Below are 23087 nucleotides of genomic sequence, written 5' to 3'. Positions count from 1 at the left end.
CAGTCCTTTCCTTAGATGCCATGGTCCCTTGGCCTCCTTGGATCTGAGAGACATAAGTGGGCAGTGGTGAAGAGCACAGTCTTGGGCGTACTTCCTGGTTTGGGGCCCACCTCTGTGGTCAATTAGTGAAATATAGATAACAGTATATTAAATGTATGGCCCTACACTATGGATGCTCAGGGTGGACCTTCGTGGCCACTCAACCTACAAATTCATCGCTATATTCATTCTCATCCCCCCACCCAGTTTTACTCATCTCCTTAACTCTATTTCAAAATGGAGGACATGGGAAATACAGACATCAGGAAAAGGGTCCTGAGACAGACCCAGGAACTTTTATCCTAAAGGATGGGCAAGAGAAGAGGGAAGTGTTAGGTATTCCAGATGAAGCATGTGGGAAGCAGAGAAGACGACGCTATGAGCAAAGGAAGAGAGGATGCTGTAATGCAGACAGGGAGGACAACCCGGGAGGAATAAAAGGTAGAATACAGAAGAGGTGGAATGTATAAAAGGTGGAATGTATAAGAGGTAGAATGAATAAAAGGTAGAATATAGAAGAGGAATGTAGCAGCCTACAGATTTTTAATCTGTATTGTAGAATATATATGATAAATATTTTACTATTTTTACCATTTTAGGTATACATTTCAGTAACATTAAGTTCATTCACACTGTTGTACACCCATTACCACTGCATCTCCAGGACTTGTTCATCATCCAACACTGAGTCTGTAACCATTAAATAATAAACCCTCCTCCTCTCAAACCCAGGGAACCACCATTTTAGTTTCCATCTCTATGTATGTGCTTATTCTACATACTGGAAATAAGTAGACTTATACAATATCTGTCCTTTTGTGTCTGGCTAATTTCACTCCTGTAGAAGCATGAACTCAGAATTTCCTCCCTTTTCAAGACTAAAAAATATTCAGTTTTATATTTATGTATATATAAATATATATTTATATTTTCATTTCATATATTTTCATAATTTCATTTTCATATATGTATATATCCATTGATGGACATTTGGTTTGGTTTATTTTTATTTTATTTTTTTAAATTTTTTTATTTATTTATGATAGTCACAGACAGAGAGAGAGAGGCAGAGACACAGGCAGAGGGAGAAGCAGGCTCCATGCACCGGAAGCCCGATGTGGGACTCGATCCTGGGTCTCCAGGATTGCGCCCTGGGCCAAAGACAGGCGCCAAACCGCTGTGCCACCCAGGGATCCCTTTGGTTTGGTTTATATTCACCTTTTAATGACTGAATAATACTCCTCACAAATTGGTGTATAATGAGTCCCTGCTTTCAATTCTCTGGGGTATATACCCAGAAGTAGAATTACAAGAGCAAATAGCAAAGTCATATTCATTTTTTTCAGGAATCACTGTGCTCCACAGCAACTGCATCATTTTACAACAACACTAGCAATGCAGAAGTATTCTAATTTCTCCATATCCATCCTCACCAACACTCGTTGCTGGTTTTGTTTGTTTGTAATAAGCCATCTGATGGGTGTAAAGTGGCATCTCATTGTGGACTTAATTTGCATTTCCCCAATGATGAGTGATGATGATCATCTTTTCACATGCTTATCTACTATTTATATAACTTCTTTGCAAAAATATCTATTCAAGTACTTTTCTTTACCCATTCTTGAATTTGGGTGTTGGTATTTTTGTTGGGTTGAGTTCTTTATATATTCTGAATATTAATCACTTACCAGTGATTTGCAAATATATTTGCACAAAAGTCATAAATTTTGATGAAGACCAATTTAGCTATTTTTTCTTTTGTTGTTGAGCTTTTGGTGTAATATCCAAGAAATCATCACTAAATCCAATTTCATGAAGTTTCCCCTAAGAAACTGTTTTTTCCTAAGAGTTTTATAGTTTTAGTTCCTACTTGTTTAGGTTTTTAATCCATTTTGAGTTCATTTTTGTATATGGCATGAGGTCCAACTACATTCTTTTGCATGTAGGCATACAGGTTCCCAGCACTGTCTATTAAATAGACTGTCCTTTCCACCACTGAATAGTCTTGGTACTCTCGTCCAAAATCATTTGACCATATACATGCAAGTTTATTTCTGGGCTCTCTGTTCTAGTCTGTCAGTCTGTAATTCCATCTCTATCCCAGTACCACACAGCTTGGATGACTATAGCTTTGTAGTAAATTTTGAAATCAAGACCTATGAGCCCTCCATATTTGTTCCTTTTCAAGACTGTTTTGGCTATTTAGAATCCCTTGAGGTTTCATATGAATTTTGGGATCAAGTTTTCTATTTCTGGAAAAAAAAAAGTCATTGGGATACCAGGACCCCAGGATCACGCCCTGAGCCAAAGGAAGACACTCAACCACTAAGCCACCCAGGTGACCCCAATTTAGATGTCTCTTTTTAAAAAAAATTCTTGCCTACTTACTCTGGCTAGAACTTCTAGTACTGTGTTCGACAGCAGTGGCAGAAGTCGGCATCTTTGTCATATTTGATCTTACAGAAAAAGCCTTTAATCTCCTACCATGGAGTATGTTAGCTGTGAGGTTTTCACAAATGACCTTGATTATGTTGAAGTAGTTTTCTTCTATTCCTAGTTTATTGAGTGTTTTTATCATAAAAGAGTGATGGATTTTATCAAGTACTTTCTGTATCAGTTGAGATGGTCACGGGGATTTTGCCCTTCATCTGTTAATGCAGTATATTCATTGATGTTTACATGCTGACCCATCCTAGCATTCTAGGACTAAACCCCACTTGGTGGGATTCTTTTAGTATGCTATATAATTCTATACAAAGTATAGAATTTTTCTACTAGTGTAGAAAAGCATATAATTCTTTTAATATGCTGAATTTGGTTTGCTAATATTATGTTGAGAATTTCTGCACCTGTTTTCACAAGGGATATTGGCCTGTAATTTTCTCTACTGCCTTTGTCTGGTTTTGGTATCAAGGTGATGCTGGCTTCACAGAATTAGCTAGGCAGTATTCCTTCTTCAAGTTGGGGTGGGGGGCGGCAGTGATATTTGAGAATTGGTGTTTTTCTTTAAATGCATAAAATTCACCAGTGATGGTGATGGTTCAGGGTGGTTCTTTGCTGGGAGCTTTTGATTACTGATTCAAAGCCCTTGCTGGTCTATCAATTTCTATTTCTTAATGATTCTGTTCTGAGGTTTTTTTTTATTTCTAAGAAGCTGTCCATTTCATCAAGGCCATCCCGCTTGTTGGGGTATAATAGTTTATAATAGTCTTGTATAAACCCCCTTATTTCTGTAGAATCAGTAATAATGCCCCACCTGCACTTCTGATTTTAGCAATCTGAGACTTTTTGTTTTCTCAGTCAAGTTAGCTAAAAGTTATGTCAATTTTGGTAGGCTTTTCAAAGAACCAGTTTCTGGTTTTATTGATTTTCTCTATTATTTTTCTATTCTCTATTTAACTCTGTTCTAATCTTGACTGTTTCCTTCCTCTGCTACCCTGAGTTTAGTGTGTTCTTTTTCTAGATTCTTTTTTTTTTTAAAGATTTTATTTATTTATGAGAGAGAAAGAGAGAGAGAAAGAGAGAAGGCACAGACACAGGCAGAGGGAGAAGCAGGCTCCATGCAGGGAGCCTGACGTGGGACTCGATCCCGGGTCTCCAGGATCAGGCCTTGGACCCAAGGTGGCGTTAAACCACTGAGCCACCTGGGCTGTCCCTTTTTCTAGATTCTTAAGTGGTAAAACTATGTTATTGCCTGAGATATTTTTCCTTTTTTTTTTTTTTTTAAGAGATTGAGGGAGGGAGAAAAAGAGAGGGGCAGGGGGAGGGGCAGAGGGAGAGGGTAGAGAGAATCTTAAGCAGGCTGCATGCCCAGCATGGAGTCTGACGGGTTCAATTTCACAACCCTGAGATCACGACCAGAGTTGAAATCAAGAATTGGACACTTTAACTGACTGAGCCACTCCAGCACCCCTTCATATCCATTTGTATACATTCTCTATTTTCATTAGAATTATCACAGTGATTAAATTTAACATCCTAAAGTTAAAACACCCTAATTTGAATTGATATCAGCTTAACTTCAATAGCATGCACAATTCTTTTCCTATGTGCTCCATCCTAATCTCCTGTCAGTTATTAAAATCATAAAATTACACCTCTATGGCCTGTGTCCAAAAATATAGACTCATAATTGTGTTTTCTTTAAGGCATTAGTCTCTAAAATCATGTGGGAAAAAATATGTAAACCAAAGTAACAATAACACTAGCTTACATAATTGCTAATTATTTACATTTACTGTAGAACTTTATCTCTTCATACATCATCAACTAACCGTCTAGTATCCTTTCATTGCAACCTGAAAGCCTTCCATTAGCATTTCTTGCAAGGCAAGTCTGGTGGCTGCAAACTGTATCACCTTTTCTTTTTCTGGGAATGTCTTGATTTCTCCCTTACTTTTGAAGTTTTGCTGGATATAGAATTCCTAGTTGACAGTTTTTTCTTTCAGCACTGAATATATCAATGCATTGTCTTCTGGCTTCCACAGTTCCTGATTAGAAATCTGCTGATAGATTTTAGAGGACCCTTTGTATGTGACAAGTTGCTTCTCTCTTGATACTTTTGAGATTCTCTGTTGCCTTTGGCTTTCAAGGGTTTGGTTACACTGTATTGTGGTGTGAGTCTCTTTGACAGTTTATCCTACTTGGAGTTTGTTGAGCTTCTTAGTTGCTTTTTATATCTTCTGTCTCTATTTCTATGTTGTCCTAATATAATTTTCTCAATTTTGTTTATGTCTTCCTTTAGGTCAGAGAATCTTTAAGACATCTGTTTTAAAGTCTTTGTCTAGTAAGTCCCACCATCTGGCCTTTATTGGGGATAGTTTTCTATTGATTTTTTCCCCTCTGAATGGACTCTATTGTCCTTTTTCTTTGTATGCTTCATGACTTTTTGTGGAAGACTGGATATCTGAATCTTATAATATGGCAACCTTCGCATTCAGATTCCCCGGTATCTACTGGGTGGTTTTAAACTTGTGGTAGGCTGTCTCTGCTGGGATTCAGCCTGAGGTATAAACTTAGGGTTTTCTCAGGTCTTTCTTATGCTTTTCTGATCCTTGCCTTTCCATGGGCATGCATGGTAACTTTCTAAATCCCCTGCAAGTGCAATTGTTTTGGATGTTCTAGTCTTGAAATGTCTGATGAAAAAGATGAAAAAAGAAAAAAATAAAGGGGAATAAACTTCCAAGGATCTGCTCCTACTTCAGCCAGTGGGGGTTGTAATAATGGTGCCCCATTTCTGTAATCAGAAGAAGCAATCAGGAATCAGAATGCAGATCCTCGACATTTGGAGGACAAGGTCCTTACTGCCCACTCTGGCCTCTGCAAGCTGTGTGCAAACTGCTTCAGGAACATATGTATGGCTTTCTGCCATGGGGGTGGCAGTGGGTGCACTAAAAGCTGAAACTCGCTGTTCCAAACCTTCCCTTGGAAGCTGCAAGCATTCAACTAGACTCCAGAGTTCCAAAATAGTTATATCAGACAGATTTTGCCAGTACAATTGTTGTCTAGTTTGGGAGACAGATTTCTGGTACTTCCTACTTTATTATTTTCCATGATGTCACTCTCAGCTTGTAAAAGTTTTAAAGCTGAACAAAGGAACATAGCCTGTATCCTGTCCTGTAGAACTATGCATTATTCACAGTTAGCCACTTGGTGAGTGACTTACATTATGGGTGGAACAGGCTTCAGGTAAGGTAAGTCATGCCTCTAGGACTAATGCTAGACTCTGTCAAGGACCAACAAGGCAGTCAGGATAAGAGAATGTGTCTATCCTGAGATAGCCAGTGTGGAAATACAGAAGACACTCACCATTACCCTGGCTTTCCGGGACCCTGTGGCCATTTTTCCTGGTATCCCTAAAGAAGGATATCTCAGAAGGCAGATCTGGGTAAGGAAAACAGAAATGAAAGGGTGTCAGGTGGGAATGCTTGCCCCATGAATGAGGCAGTGCCTGCCTCAATTGGGGGAAGGGTGGCATGCTGAGGAATGTTAACAGTCTAAGTCTCAACTAGGGCCCTGGAAGAAGGTCCAGGAAGCCAGACCTTCAGCAGGTTCAGTTCCACACTCTCCTGATCACAACAAATTAAATGTAAAAGAGCATTTTTGAGGCCATTTACTTGGCAATAGATGATGTTAAATGCAGCACTATGAATCTGAGGGGTTGTGCAAATGGTATTCTGGTTGTTGTTGTTGTTTTTTTTTCCTGGTTGTTTTTTTAAAAGAAATATATATTGAAGTATTTATGGATGGAAATGATTAAAAACATTTCAGAAAAAATGAGACAAAAACATGAAACAAGATTGCAACACGGTGATGACTGTTAAAACTTAGACTTTATTATACTATTCCTGCTTCTTTTGAACATGTCTAGAATTTTCCCATTAAAAATTATTTTAAAATTCTTAACCAGCAAAAAAACTTATGCAACATGATAAATAAGAAGCATTAAATCAAGATTATGTACATAAGGATGGTCATTATACTACTGTCTCCTTTACACTTGAGATTTTTCATTAAAAAAGTAAAATGTGGGATGCCTGGGTGGTTCAGCAGTTGAGTGCCTCCCTTCAGTCCCACATCAGGCTCCCTGCATGGAGCTTGCTTCTCTCTGTCTGTGTCTCTGCCTCTCTCTCTTGGTGTCTCTCATGAATAAATAAATAAAATCTTAAAAAAAAAAAGTATACAATTTTTCACTGGAGAGCCAGGACAGAAAAAAATAAAAAAATAAAAAAACTAAAACACTGTGTTGAGAACAAAACTAGTGGAACCCAGAGCAATAACCAAGGACAGAAATTGGCAAGAATGAATTATCAATTTAAAATAATAAATTATGACAAAGATTAGAGAAATAAATATTATGACTTAGATGAAGTGACAGGAAAGAAATGAAATGGCAAATCACTCATAAGGGAAATCAAAGAACATTTTTCAAGAAATTTATTTCTGTGGTTTAATTTAATTCTATTTAATTATACATGCAATTAACATCTCTGTTAGTGTTGGAAAGAACCCTGAATAGTCTGAAGATTATAAAGGAAAAGGTTTAGTTCTCTTTCTGGACTCTGCCCCAGGACCACACCTGTGTAACTACTGTTAACTATTTTGTGAGTGCTCTTTGATTTATCATTTTGTCTCTTCATTTTCATCTGTATTTGGGTACATGTGCAAACAATGTTACCTTCCTATAAATAAAAACCATCTGTATTATTCTTTGTTTTTTAAGACTTTATTTATTTATTCATGAGAGACACAGAGAGGGAGGCAAAGACACAGGCAGAGGGAGAAGCAGGCTCCCCACTAGGAGCCCAATGTAGGACTCAATCGCAGACCCTAGGATCATGCCCTGAGCCAAAGGCAGATGCTGAACCGCTGAGGCACCCAGGTGTCCCCCATCTGTATTGTTCTAATTTAGGTGCATTTGTGTACACTAGTACTCACAGCCTAACTGTGTTCTTTTTAAGAACTGTTACACTGTGTCCATCAGCAGACCACATTTTCTTTAACAAAGTATTCTTCTGTCAATGGATAGACTGTAGTGTTTATCACCAAAAGGTTATAAGCAATACTTTTTTGCAAACATGTCAGTCTTTCTGTATAAGTGCTAAAGGAGTGGAATTTCTGGACATAAAACTGAACATACGCTTACACCACCAAACTGCCCTCCAAAGGCTGACCAATTCATAATCCTGATGACCACATATAGTACATCCCTTTCCACACTTTCTATAATACTTGATTCATCCAGGAGATTCCTCAACTAAGGCTTACCATATGCAAGAGCTTGGGGAATTCTAGAGCTATAAGCTCTTTGTGAGGAATCTACTGGAAGATGACTATTAAACTTGGTAGGACAGGACAGGGGAAAGCAGGTAAAGGACTGATGGTAAGTATTTAATGTATATAACTGTAGACCTAGCACTATGTGGTGGAGAAGAGTGGGGAAGAAAAATATATACTTATGGTATGCCTATGTGTCCTGATAAAGTAGAAATGCCACTAAAATGGGAGGAGAGACAGGGAAGGAGAAAGTAGAAAAAGTTTACTGAATGTTGCATTAAGTGGTAGTTAGAGGGAAAAACACAAAGTCACAGAATTTCTAAAAATAATAATGAAACACTGTGGATGTGTGACATTCATTTAAAACAGTGAGGTGAGGGGATCCCTGGGTGGCTCAGCAGTTTAGCGCCTGCCTTCAGCCCAGAGCGTGATCCTGGGGTCCCGGGATCAAGTCGTGCATTGGGCTCCCTGCATGGAGCCTGCTTCTCCCTCTGCCTGTGTCTTTGCCTCTCTTTCTCTCATGAATAAATAAAAGCTTAAAACAAAACAGTGAGGTGAGGAAAATGGATAGCTTTAGATATTTTAATAAAGATAACAGAAATTAGTTAACATAAAAAATTGTAATAAGTCCTAATTTCTTAAAAAATTAGTGAAATAAACACAGCTATCTTAAGAAATGAGAAAGCATTAATATTCATTTTTTTAAAAATTTTTATTTATTTATGATAGTCACACAAAGAGAGAGAGAGAGGCAGAGACATAGGCAGAGGGAGAAGCAGGCTCCATGCACTGGGAGCCCGACGTGGGATTCGATCCCGGGTCTCCAGAATCGCGCCCTGAGCCAAAGGCAGACGCCAAACCGCTGCGCCACCCAGGGATCCCGAAAGCATTAATATTCAAAATAAGAAATCACAAAGGGGAAATGCCAGTTTCTTGAATTATCAATGTACTGGGTTTAAAAAAACAACTAATTGTTTTCACTTGCCTTCTACTCCAGAAAGTAGGAAAAAAACAAAAACTGAGAAAAAGAGAAGAAAGTGTCCTTTTAAAAGAACAAGAAACAATAAATTAAAAAAACCAGAAGCATTAGATTCTTATTCTGAGAGCAGCTTATATCAAACTATCCCTCTTCTGAATAACTATACATCTTGATCTAAATATAAAAAAACAACTATTTGAAGACACTGCAACCAGAAGAAGCATTAGAGGGTGTACAACACTTGAAAGAAGGGGCACATACTGTATTGAACATGGTTTTCATCTGAGGGCAGTCCCCAGTCCGTGTGGCACATGAGGAATAGATCCAAAGTCTGTGGATTCCAGACTTCCTGGAAACTGTATGGCAAAATCCTGGAAAAGCAGGAGCAACTATGCATGGAGACTCAGAGCTACACACAAGCACCACCTAAAGGTGGCTGAATACATGAGGCAAGAGAACAAAAAGTTCAGATGGCTAACAACCAACGAAGGTGAAAGGAGTTGCGCAGGTTTCTGCTACTATTCACAGGTAAGCCTGAGTGTACAGCTTGAGTCCAATCAAGTAAAAGATTGCTAAATACCTTAGATAAGCTCCTACTTAAACACAGGTTACACAAAACATACATCCTTTCAGCATACCTAGAGAATACTCTAACTTCAAGTTACCTGTGAATAAATCACCTATTAAAAAACAAAAGGGCAAAAAAAATTTTTTTAAAGCATAAAGCACTAAACCAGTAAGCTGTCTCCTATATTTCCTACATGAAGCCATCAGAGAGTAGAACAGCTCCGGGGTAAAACTACATGAAAGAGAGAAGAGAGGCACTACTAGTGTGGATTTAAAGTTGGTGGAAAACAACCATCAGAAAAGAAAGGTTACTATTCATGAGAAAATGCTGAAAAGGCATACCGATAGGTCAGAGCACTTACCACAGGGAAGGGACTTAAAGGGCAGGCAGAACGAGCACAGGAAGTCTTGGAGAGGGAAAGCTCCAGGGGGAAAGGTGGGATTACAAGGAAAAGGTGCCTCTTGGAAACTCTAAGGTAAAGGGAAAAATAAGCAAGGAATAAATAAAGGGTCCTGCAAAACAGAAGAGAATTTAAAAAAAGAACACACAATCTCTCTTCCTCCTGCAATCCAACAAAGAAAGCAACTAGTTACACTAACAGAACAGGTTCCCTGACCTAGGAAATGTCAACAACACTAGAATCCGACAGTTGTTTACAGAAATGCAGATGTGCAGTCATCCTCTATAAAAAACCAAAACAGAAAATGAGAATCCAAAGTTCGGCTAAAGAAAATTCTACACACACACACACACACACACACACACACACACACAAATCTACACCACCTCCCTTCTCCCCCAAAAAAGGAAAAGAGAAATAACGATGACAGAGAAAAAGCCGTAACAAAACACTACAAGCTGAATTCAAATATTTGAGCATATTTGAGCATATGAGAAATCACCCAGAATCAAAAATCTGAATTTGTAACATTTTATACATTTGAGGAAATGAATAGACTTAAACCTATTGTGATCATCATTTCCCAATACATACATATATCAAATCATTATGTTGCACATCTTAAACTAATACAATGTTACATGTCAACTATATTTCAACAACTCTGGAAACAAAATTCAAAAGCAAAGAACAAGTGCAGCCAGGGTGGCTCAGTGGTTTAGTGCCACCTTCAGCCCAGGGTGTGATCCTGGAGACCCGGGATTGAATCAGGTTCCCTGCATGGAGCCTGCTTCTCCCTCTCTCTGTGTCTCTCATGAATAAATAAATAAAATCTTAAAAAAAAAAAAAAAAAGGCAAAGAACAAATGGGCAAAAAAGTAACATGAGTGTTAACTGAATTTCAGAAAGAAATGAAACTAAGTTACAAGACAGCAAAGAATAGATTGAAAACAGGATGGGCATTGAAGTGTAGCAGGAAAACCACTTAAGAGAATAAAAATGAAATAAAGAACAGGCTAGAGAAAAAGTGGTTTAAATGGAAATCAGACCAAAAAAAAAAAAAAAAAAGGAATATCACCCATGTAATTGTAGTTTCTGATAAAATCCAAAGAGGGAAACAATATTTAAAACTATAGTCCAGGGGAATCCCTTGATGGCTCGGCGGTTTGGCACCTGCCTTCAGCCCAGGGCGTGATCCTGGAGTCCCGGGATCGAGTCCTGCATCGGGCTCCCTGAGTGGAGCCTGTTTCTCCCTCTGCCTGTGTCTCTGCCTCTCTCTGTGTGTCTCTCATGAATAAATAAATAAAATCTTAAAAAAAAAAAAAAACTATAGTCCAAGAAAACTTCAAAAATAGATGACCTGAACCTAAATTATGAAAAGACCTACAGAGTACCAGGGAAGTTTACTCACAACCACCAACTTCAAGATATCTACTAGAAAAGCTATCAGGCCTTTAAGAACAAGTGATCTAGGCAAAAAATATACCAGACTTCTATCAGAATTATCAAAATCATCATTCAACCCTGATGTACTGCTCAGAATGTAAAATGGTGAAGCCACTATGGAGAACAGCATAGTGGTTGCTCTAAAAATTAAAAACAGAATTATCATATAATCTCCCAACTCCACTTCTGGGTATATTACAAAAGAATTGAAAGAAGCGACTGGACAGATATTTGTACAGTTATGTTTACAGCAGTATTCATAACAGCTAAAACATGGAAACAACTTAACCATACATCAACAAATGAATAGATAAACAAAAATCACATACACACACGGATATAAAAAGGAAATTCTGATACATGGTACAACATAGATTAATCTTGAAGACACTAGGCTATGTGAGATAAATCAGACACAAAAAGACAAATATTGTATGATTCCACTTACATAAGGTACTTAGGGTAATCAAATTCACAAGGACAGAAGTAGAAGGATGGTTGAAAGGGGACTTAGGGGAAGGGGAAATAGAAAGTTATTGTTTAATGGGTATAGGGCTTCAGTTTGGAAAGATGAAAAAAGTTCTGGAGATGGAGAATGCAGTGGTTGTACAACAATGTGAACATCCTTAATGCTGCTGAACTATACACTTAAAATGGCAAATTTTGTGTTATATATATTTTATCCCATTAAAAAAAAGTATGAAAAAATAGTCATTCAAAGCAAGGCGACAATGGAGCTACATTTACAAGAAACTTAAAGGAAAGGCATTATGAGCCAAAGATTTCATATTCATCCAAGGGATCCTTCAAGTAAGGTTTACACAGGCAAGAGCTTGGGGAGTTCCAGAGCCACAAGCTCTTTGTGAGGAATCTACTGGAAGATAATATTAAAACATAGTTAAGACAGGACAGGGTAAATCAGGTAAAGGACTGATAGTGAAGGGTACCTGGGTGGCTCGGTCAATTAGGCATCTGCCTTCAACTCAGGTCATGATCCCAAGATTGTGGGATCCAGCCCTGCTGGGAGCCTGCTTCTCCCTCTCATCCTTGCTCATGCGCTCTCTCGCTGTCTCTCTCTCAGATAAATAAATAATCTTAAAAAAAAAAAAAAAAGGAACTGATGGTGAGTATTTAGTATACATAACTGTAGATCTAGCACTACATGGTGGGTAAGAATGGGGAAGAAAAATATATACTAATGGTATATGGCTATGTGTCCTGAGCAAGTAGAAATGCCACTAAAACGGGAGAGACAAGGGAAAGGGAAAGTAGAAAAAGTTTACTGAATGTTGCATTAGGTGGAAGTTAGAGGGAAAACACAAATGAATTTCTAAAATTCACAGAATTTCTAAAAACAAAACATTCTAGATGTGTGGGATTCATTTAAAACAGTGAAGTATGGGAAATGTATAGTTTTAAATATTTTAATAAAAATAAAAGCAGAAATTAATAAACAGAAAAGTATATTAAGTGAAATCCTAATTTCTTCTCTCTCTCTCTCTTTTTTTTTTTAAATTTTTATTTATTTATGATAGTCACAGAGAGAGAAAGAGAGAGAGGCAGAGACACAGGCAGAGGGGGAAGCAGGCTCCATGCACCAGGAGCCCGATGTGGGACTCGATCCCGGGTCTCCAGGATCGCGCCCTGGGCCAAAGGCAGGCGCCAAACCGCTGCGCCACCCAGGGATCCCTCTCTCTCTCTTTTTTTTATTTTTTTATTATTATCATTTTTTTAATATATTTTTTTTAATTTTTATTTATTTATGATAGTCACACAGAGAGAGAGAGAAGCAGAGACACAGGCAGAGGGAGAAGCAGGCTCCATGTACCGGGAGCCTGACGTGGGATTCGATCCCGGGTCTCCAGGATCATGCCCTGGGCCAAAGGCAGGCGCTAAACCGCTGCGCCACCCAGGGATCCCTCTTTTTTAAAGATTTTATTTATTTATTCATGAGACACACAGAGAAAGAGGCAGAGACAGAGGGAGAGGCAGGCTCCTCGCACAGAGCCCAATGTGGGACTTGATCCCGGAACCGGGATCACACCCTGAGCCAAAGGCAGACACCCAACCACTGAGCCACCCACACGCCCTGAAATCCTAATTTCTGCAAAAAAGATTGGTGAAACATGGCTAACTTAAGAGAAAGCATAAATACTGAAAATAAGAAACAAAGGGGAAATAACTACTTAATCACAAGAATATATTTTTTAAAAAGTTATATGAGTATTTTTCAGACCTCTATAAAAAAATTTATATACCTACATGAAATGCATGACTTCTAAGGAAATATAACTGACCCTAGGTGGTCACAAGGGAATTCTACCAAACTTTCAAGCCAGATAATCCCAATGCTCTAAGTACTATTCCAGAGCCCTGAAAAATGAAGGGAACTTCCTTATTCTTTTTAGAAAGCAACTCTAGGGATCCCTGGGTGGCGCAGCGGTTTGGCACCTGCCTTTGGCCCAGGGCGCGATCCTGGAGACCCGGGATCGAATCCCATATCGGGCTCCCGGTGCATGGAGCCTGCATCTCCCTCTGCCTGTGTCTCTGCCTCTCTCTCTCTCTCTCTCTCTCTGTGACTATCATAAAATAAAAATAAAATTAAAAAAAAAAAGAAAGCAACTCTAATGTTGAGACCTAAACTTGACGGCAGTTCAAAAAAATGAAAATTAAACACCATTATCACTTGTGAATATTGAAGCAAAATTCTAGAAATATCAGTTAAGAGACTCCAACACAACCATAAGAAAATATTTCACCGAAACAAAGTGGGATTCCCAGAAATTCAATATTGGTGTGACATTAGGAAATCCATTACTATAACACACCATATTAATCAACAAATCTAAAGAGGAAAACCAAGTGTTTTTATGTATGCTGAAATATTCTTTTTTTTTTTTTCATGCTGAAATATTCTTTAACAAAACTCAACATCATTCCTTACTTTAAAAAAACTCTCGGGCAGCCTGGGTGGCGCAGCAGTTTGGTGCCGCCTGCAGCCTGAGGTGTGATCCTGGAGACCTGGGATCGAGTCCCACATCAGGCTCCCTGCATGGAGCCTGCTTCTCCCTCTGCCTCTCTCTCTCTCTCTCTCTCTCTCTCTCTCTGAATAAATAAAAACTTAAAAAAAAAACTCTCAAGAATATAAGATTGGTGGATTCTTAAAACTTTTTATTCATTTTTATTTTTTTTAAAGATTTTATTTACTTATTCATGAGAGACACAGAGAGGGAGAGAGAGAGAGAGAGAGAGAGAGAGAGAGAGAGAGAGAGAGGCAGAGACATAGGCAGAGGGAGAAGCAGGGTCCACACAGGGAGCCCAATACGGGACTCAATCCCAGGACTCCAGGATCATGCCCTGGGCTGAAGGCAGGCGCCAAACCGCTGAGCCATCCAGGGATCCCCAAAACTTTTTATTTTGAACTAATTTTAGGCTTACAGAGAAGTTTGAAAAATATCCCAGCTTTCTCTAATGTAAACATCTTGGGAAACCATAGTACAATGATCAAAACCAAGAAATTAGCATTGACTAAAGCACAGTCCTGAATAAAATGTTGTCAGTTTTTCCACTAAGGTGGAAAATGTGTCTTTCATGAACTTGACACTTCTGAAGAATATCCCTCAATTTTGGGTTTGTCAGATGTTTTTTTCATGATCAGAGGGAGATAAGTTCATTTTTGGCTAGATTACCTCTTAAGTGATGTCATGTCCTTTTCAGTGCACTGCATCAAGGGCTAATGATATTGATATGCCTCATTACTGATGATATTAACCTTGATATTGATCACTTGGTTATGGCAATGTCTGCTGGGTTCTTAAAATTAATAAATATCTTGGGAGAGATACTTTGAGATTATACAAATACCTTGTTTCTCTTGAAACTTCCACTCACTAATGTTAGCATGTGTTGGTGGGATGTGTCCATGCCTGGTATTACTGTGGTATTTAACCAAAAGATATTCTATTTCCCTTTTTAATTCTAAATTCAGGGATGCCTGGGCGGCTCAACGGTTGAGTGTATGCCTTTGTCCCAGGGCGTGATCCTGGGATCTGGGATTGAGTCCCCGATCAGGCTCTTTGCAGGGAGCCTGCTTCTCCCTCACCCTATATCTCTGCCTCTCTCTTTCGCTATGTCTCTCATGAATAAATAAATAATTTTTAAACAAATTCTAAGTTCATTAATTATTCTGTAAGTAAGAGTTGTTCCTTCTCCCTCATTTTTATTCAGTTATTTATTTATTTCTATCAGTATGGATTCATATCTCATTCTATGTGTTATAATAGAGTATCATTACTATTTTGCTGTTCAAACTATTCCAGCTTCAAACATTGGGAGCTTGTTCTGGTTGGCCTTTTCCTGCTTTAGCCAATAAATGTGGTATAAGTGACACTGTGTCAGTCACAGATTTAAATCTTAAGAAGACTAGAAAGCTTGTGTTCTAGGGAGGCCCAGGATACCATGTAAAAAGTTCAGCTCCTCTGCTGGAGAGACCATGCAGAGGCAGAGGCCCTGATGCTATATGGAGAGTGAGGTCCAGCTGTCCCAGCTGACCCCAGCCTTCCAGCCATCCTAGAAAGGGCCAAATACATGTGGGAACCATCTCTGATGTTCCAATCCAAACAAGTCTCCAAGGGACTGTGGCCACAGCCAGATCTATAACTCACACAGAGCAGAAGAACCACAAAGCTGATCCTAGTAAACCCAAAGAACTGTGAGAAATTATAACATGCTGATTCTCCTAAACCACTAAGTTTTGGGGTGGTTTGTGGTGCAGCAATCAATAATCAGAACCCTTCCAGACATGCTATGCCTTCTCCCTCTGCAACTTTCTTAATGACAGAGGTACCTTCCCTCCCACCCACATGCCTATTCCAGCACCAGGACTACTTCCCCACTTGCCACAGCAAGCCCATTACCAAGATTGATAACTGAGAACTCTCTCAACTCCTCCCCACTTCCACACCAGCTAGGGGAGGAGGACAATGGCCACAGTCCCTCCTGGTAGGGTCTGCAGACCCTCTCCCGACATCACAGTCAGCCTCATCCATTCCTCCCAGAATTAGCTCTAGATACGTACAGTTGGATCACTCATTCATTCAGTAAAGTATTTATTAAGCTTCTCCTGCATGATAGGTACTAGTTTAGACAATGGGGATACAAAAGTGAACAACAAAAAAAAAATCTACCCTCATTGACACACAAGTCCAAAGAAGGAAGATGGGCATATCAAATTTAATGAATAAAACACACAGTACATCAGGAAGTGATGAGTGAGATGAAGACCAATATGGCAGAGAAGAAGAAAAGTAACAGAGGTGGGGTTTTGGAATTTTATTTATTTATTTATCTGGGGGCAGGGAATGGGGGAGTCTGGTTAGGCATGGTCTCTCTGAAAAGGTGACATCTGAAGCATGTGAAGGAGTGAGCCAAGTGGGTAGCTCTGAAAAGAGACAGTTCACTGTGGCTGGTATGCTGAGCATCACAGGCAAGACCCAGTGCATGGTCAAGGTATAGAGTTCACTGTGGCTGGTGTGCTGTGCTGGAGACCAAGTGGGAGAGAGAAAGTTTGAGTGTAAACATTGGGGGAGATCATACTCAGCTCTGTAGGATACTGGTTTTTTACTTTATCTGAGATAAGCAGCAACTAGAAGGTTTTGAGTAAATGCATGACATTATTTGACTGACATTTTAAAAGATCTCTTTGGTTACTATAGTGACCAATATACTTTAGGGGGAGGAGGGAAGATGCAAAGAGATCATGCAAGAGCTATGATCATCCAGGTGAGCCAGGTGAGATGGTGGTAATCTAGGCCACAGTGGAAGCAGTGGAGGTTGGAGATGGTTAAAGTCCAGATTTGCTTAGTGGGGATGGAGTATAAGAGCAAGAAAGAGTTAAGAATGACTCCAAGGTTTTGAGCCTGAGCAATCTGAAGGAAGAAGGAGATATCATGTCACTGCTCCCTATTGGAGCTAAACGCCCTGAAAGAGTGGTCTATACTCCACTGGGGTGGAGCATATTTGGGGGAGGTGATCAGATTCTGTTATTGGACACATTAGGTTTGGGATGCCAAAGACATATCCAAGAAGAAATTCGATGTAGACAGCAGGAGACTGGAAGCTGGGGTGAAAGGCATAGATCTAGGCTGAACCTAAAAGAGATGGCATTTAACGCCTGGAGATGGGGGACGCCTGGGTGGCTCAGCGGTTGAGCTTCTGCCTTCAGCCCAGGGCGTGATCCTGGAGTCCCAGGATGGAGTCCCACTTCGGGCTCCCTGCATGGAGCCTGCTTCTCTCTCTGCCTATGTCTCTGCCTCTCATTTTCTCTCTCCCTCTCTCTCCCTCTCTCTCTCTCTCTCTCTCTCTCTCTGTGTGTGTGTGTGTGTGTGTGTGTGCCTCATGAATAAATAAAATCCTTGGGAAAAAAAGTAACAAATAAAAAAAAAAAAAAAGGCCTGGAGAGGAGTCAGGGCCACCAAGGAGACAGTGTAGCTGGAGAAGATGAGAAGTCCAAGAACCAGGGTCTTCCACAGTGGGGGTTTGGGAGAAGAGAAGCTGGCAAGAGGAACAGGAGGAGTGGCCTACAAGGTAGGAGGAAAACCTGGAAACCAGGAGCAACCACGTGAAAGGATATTTTAAGGAGAAGAAGTACACAACTATGTAAAATGCTGCTGAGAACTGACTGTGGCATTTGCCACAGACAGGATGGACAACGTTGATGAGAATGTTTTTCAGTAGGTAGAGCTGAAAAGGCTTCATTGGGATATTTAAGAGATAAAGGAAGGATAGACATAGAGACAGCAGCAGAGGCAATTATTTCAAGCTTAGCTCTGATGGAAATGAAAGATGCAGAGCCATAGCTAGAGAGGGAAATCATGTCACTGCCTTGTTTCCTCCTGTCCTCAGATCAAGGCCACACTCACTAATTTGTCATTTTTGACTCATTGCAACAATGCCCAACCCAAGCCTCTCCAATCAGAACCTCCCCTGCCTCCCCCCACCCTCCTGACGGAACTTCCCTTCCAGCCAGCAAGGACAACAAGTGCCTTCACACTACATCACCTGCTTAATCTAACCAGGTGCCAGGTATTGTTAGTGACTCAAGAGGAGAAGGATGAGGTGCCCAATCCTCAAAGAACTACGTGACAGTTGGACAGTCATAATGTAGCCTGAGAGTCAAGAGTCCTGATAGTGTCAAGTGTTCCGCTGCTGACAAGGACAGACTGGAAGTACTCTCTGGGGGAAATCTAGGAATGCTCTGCAATGGGATCACGTCTGAGCTCAATCAATGGGGTTTATATACTATAGCAGAAAGGCATGGAGAAATTGAAGGGATTACGAATGAGGACACAAGGTCTGAAGAATAGTCCCTGTGAAAATTATCACTCTTACAACAGGCCTTGTTTCCTGGGGATGGGACACTGTAGGGCACAAGGAGTCAAAGTTGTGCAAAAGAAACTCACCGTGGTTCGGCATGCAAACAGGAAAGGGGTCCCCACCTGAAGCTGGACTGTCAGGAGCCCAAGAGTCCTCTCTTTGCCCACCGGGCAGTCCTAGATGGGCAGGTAGGCAGGGGCTACAGAGGGCAGATTAAGGACAAAAATGGTTCAGGAGAGTTAACTGGAAACCCTCACACTCCAGCAGGGTAGGGACTCCTCCTCTTCAAAGAAATGGACCTATCACAGAAGAAAAGACTGTGGGCAGCTTGCTGGGAACAGAGCCTGCCCTGACATGCCACTGACACTGAGCATGAGCAGAGCAGAGCCGAGCAGAGCAGATCCTCTCTCACCTTTGTTTTTAATAAGAATCAGGCACTGAGGATACACCAGCCACTGCATGAGTTTCACCGAACTCTCCTCAACCAATGAAGTACAATTTATTATCTTCATTTTACAGCTGGGAAAATTGAGACACAGGTCAGTCTCTTGCCCAAGGTGGCATAGCTATAAAATGACTGAGCCTAGATGAATCAGGCTGTAGAGGCCATATTCTTAACCAGTAAGGGGAATCCTAAGGTGATGAGCACGGAGTCTGAGTGATGAGTTTATGGAGTTCTATCTACTTCTGGCTGTTTGAAATTCCTCTGTAATACAAAGTTAAAATGGACCCTAAAATTCCAAAGCCTGTTCACACCAGGGCTGTGGGAATCTGTGATTCTAGTGGTCGGCGAGGATCCTCGGGACCTTTGAAAAACTTGCCCGGTGGACCCTAACCCGACCTCTTCCTCCCAGGCCGGAACCCAAGGGCGACCAGCCAAACCGAGAGCCTAGGATCGCGCCAAAATGGCCACTGCACACCCAGTGCAAGGCAGGCACGTCTGCCAAGCCAGCCGCCTGTCGCCCCGCCTCGGCAGCGCGGACGGGTGGCTGCGCCCAAAAAACATCCACCCACCGAAACCCAGGACACCTGGCCCCAGGGACCGCTCCCACACCGCCACCTGGCGAATATCGGCCCCCAGAGCCTACTCACCGAACTCCTCGCAAACCCGGGTAGTTGTGACATGAACGACCACTCTCCCAACATCGCGATTCCGGCCAAGGCCGAACCTGTCTCCACTCGCGGGAGCCCTTGGACGGAAGGCCCAAGCCCAGCACCCAGCACCACCCGGCTTCGCGGCTGAGCTGTACCCACGGTCCTCGGGGATGCGCGCCCACACCCCCCAAAATAAGACCTGCGGGAGAGCACGGCCTGAGCCACGACAGCGTGTCCCCACCGCTACCTCCTCTCCCCGCCATCGGCACCGTCCCCAGCCTCAGCCCGTACAGCGGCCTTTTAGGACCTACCTTGCCGCGCGCCAGGAAGGAATGGCACGGTTGCCGCAAGGGTCCCGCAGCAGGCTCACTCACCAGCTCCACCAAAGAACGAGGGGTCACTCCAGCCACCAGCTGGGGACCTACTTCTGTAGGTTGCCGGGACTACACTACCCAGCATCCTCGGCGTGGCGCCGGGACTACCCCTCCCAGGATGCTCCACGCAACCACACGCGCCCTGACCGCCCACAACAGCCATTGGCCTCCCAGGGAGCTGTTTCTAGGTAACGTGCCCCGATCACTAAAGAACTACCACTGCGGCAGCTGGATCCGGTATTGTTTCTTAAAACCACGTTCGCAAAACGTGTAGAGGGTCCCAGGTGAAGCTTCTCGCCTTGATGTGCCCGCTTCTCTAACGCCTCCGCCTCCGCCTCGGAGACTACACTCCCCAGTGACCCCTGCAGTGACTTCCGCATCCGGTGGCGACCCGCCTCCCGGCGGGCGGAAGTACCGCGTCAGGGGAGGTTCGGCTCGGCTTCCGGGCCTGGCGAGGGTCCGCGGCGTGGGTCGGCGAGGTCGCGGTACTGTCCGGCGGTCCGTGAGCGATCGGCTCGGGTGTCCTTTTAACTCCGTTGGGACCCATAGAGAGGGCGACGCTGAGGGAGGCGGCGCAGTCTTCCCAAGGTCCCCCGGTGCGGTGTGGACTCGGATTCTGAGCACCCTCGACCGGAAATATCCGCTGCGGGTTCCCTGGCACCTTTTTTCCTCCGTTGGAGTTCCCAAAGTTCCCAGACCATCACTTGTGCCCCGGAGGCCAGGACCCTCACTCCTAGACTCCTAGACTCCTAGGTCGGAGTAGAGCCGAGCTCTTTGGGTCTTTGTTCGGGGCTGCCGCCCACCGGGCGCGGGAGGAGGGTGTTTCCACCCGGCACCCTCGCGCTTCTCCACCTTCCTCAGGTAGGCTTCCAGAAGTTTCATTCTTCTCTAGGAAGACCCAAAGGAACGTCCGCGCGGCCTGGAGAGCTAGGGAAAGACAAGAATTTCCTGAAATTCCTTCTTAGCTTTTGGGAGATGAAACCATTCCCTTCTTTTGCTCGACTGCCTTGTCGGTAGTGAGTTCGGTTCACCCCTGACTGGAGGGGCGCCCGCCCTTCCTCGGAGCCCTCTGCTGACCGTTCCTCGCTGCCCCACCCAGGACTTAATTCACCAAGAAATTAGCTGTCCGCGCCCTTGGAGGTTCAGAGTAACAGTGCAAAGGGGTCCATGTGTAAGTGTCCAGTGATGCTTGCTGTATGCCAGGGGCAGATCCCAGGGGCTTGGAGATGAGGAAACAAGGAAGACTTCAGGATGGGAGGCCGCCTGAGCTTCCCTGGGGAGCAGGTGAGAGGAGGAGCTGGGGAAAGGCGGGCCAGTGGGAAGAGAGCAGGAAGTGAGGTCAGAGCCCTAGGGGCTCGGTCACTGGGTGAGTGGCCCTGGCCCCAGTGAGGGAGGTTTTCAGAAGAAAAACGGTCTTGTATCAGGCTGATTTTCCATGCATATAGGCAGGGGTGCCATCTGGCATACAGACGTTCAGTATGGCCAGCCTTCTGGTTCATATTTGAAAGAGTTCTCAGCATTTAAGAACTAGGAGTTTCCATCTAAAAACCTGGATTGCCTGCTTTCTAAAAAGACTCCTTGCCTCTTTTATCAGTCTCTTCTTTTTCTCTTTGGTGCTTCCCACCCACTCTATCCCACTCCCTACCTCATCTGGAATACCTTGCCTCCTCTTCTTCCTTGACTTCTTAATCCTGTCCATCCTTCAAGTCCAGATTCTCAGTTCTCTTTCCTGAAACCTTCCCTGATTTATCCTAATGTGACTTCTTGTGATTCCTCTGACCCTGGCTGTACCCGGGAGTTTTGAAAAATATAATGCCTGAACACCACCCTAAGGTGGAGCCCTGGTATCCATTATTTGTAATAAAGCTGCTTTCACTCAAAGGAAGGTGTCACCTGTTAATGTAGAGGACAGATTCTGTTTTGGAAAGGAAATTTCAGGTAGCCCGATGGCTCAGCTGTTTAGTGCTGCCTTTGGCCCCGGGCGTGATCCTGGAGACCCGGGATCAAGTCCCACGTCAGGCTCCCTGCATGGAGCCTGTTTCTCTCTCTCTCTCTCTCTCTCTCTCTCTCTTTCTCTTTCTGTGTCTCTAATAAATAAATAAAAATCTTAAAAAAAAAAGGAAAGGAAATTTCATTCTTGTTAGTTGTTACTATTACTGAACCATACACCTGGGCAGATCCTATAACCCAGTGCTTTTCAGATGTGAATGTCCATCCATATCATCTGGGATCTTTTAAATGTGCGAATTATGAATCAGCATGACTGGAGTGGAGCTCAATCAGCAGCTCTAACAAGCTTCCAGATGATGTTGACTCTGTCCTCAGACCACACTAGGCAGCAAGAATTTAATTGAAGGGCTCAGATCCTTAAATCTAACACCGTTAGATCAAGTAATCTCCAGATTCCTAAAACTCAGATCTGACTGTGATTGTACATTTGTGTTTTATTTTCATGTGTAGTTTTCCTAAGTTTAAAGCACTTCCAGGTTAGCAATTCTATTTTTGCTTTACTTGTAAACCCCGTAGTAGACCAGGACCTAGACAAGTAGATAAATGATGCCGGTTGGATAGAGACCAGAGTTAATGGAATCCCCACATCAGGGTTATAGTCAAAAACAGAATCAAGACATTCTTCCTACCTTCCTCAGGGTAGCTTTCTTGCTTCTTTACTTGGAATCATAGGCAAGTCTGACAACAGAGTGAGGAAGACTGTTTGGTATAACAGGCTTCCGTAATGTTTAGGGGTGTGACTGGCTTTCATGTAGGAGGTGTGGAGGCTGTGGAGTCCTGCGCAAGTCCTACACAGACGGGACGCTGGGGAACTACAGCAACCTGGTCTCACTGGGTACTGATGGCTTCCCTTACAACTACAAATCTGACCTAGTTTAAACTTCTCATGCAGCTGCCAGGCATAGTTGACCTTAGCCTTAGGATTGGACTTGACTACAAAGATGTGCTTTGCCAACATCCCCCCCCCCCCCCCCCATGGAAAGGCTGCTTTTTTGGTACAGTTGAGAATAGGTAGATGGTGGAAGAG

The 23087-nt window shown here is 42.4% G+C and overlaps 1 protein-coding gene across 1 annotated transcript in view; it reads right to left on the bottom strand.

Annotated features, from left to right (window-relative positions):
• ZNF133 (zinc finger protein 133) overlaps positions 1-23016 on the bottom strand; it is a 28180-nt gene extending 5164 nt beyond the window's left edge. Inside the window, 2 exon segments of the mRNA XM_055302650.1 lie at positions 5848-5922; positions 19988-23016. Coding sequence (XP_055158625.1) covers positions 5848-5880 — 33 coding nt within the window. The 5' untranslated portion in view covers positions 5881-5922; positions 19988-23016.
• Between the last annotated feature and the right edge of the window lie 71 nt (positions 23017-23087).

This window comes from Nyctereutes procyonoides, unplaced genomic scaffold (assembly GCF_905146905.1).
Source record: "Nyctereutes procyonoides isolate TBG_1078 unplaced genomic scaffold, NYPRO_anot_genome, whole genome shotgun sequence".
NCBI classification, from domain to species: Eukaryota; Metazoa; Chordata; class Mammalia; order Carnivora; family Canidae; genus Nyctereutes; species Nyctereutes procyonoides.
This window is presented reverse-complemented; position numbering and strand designations above follow the sequence as displayed.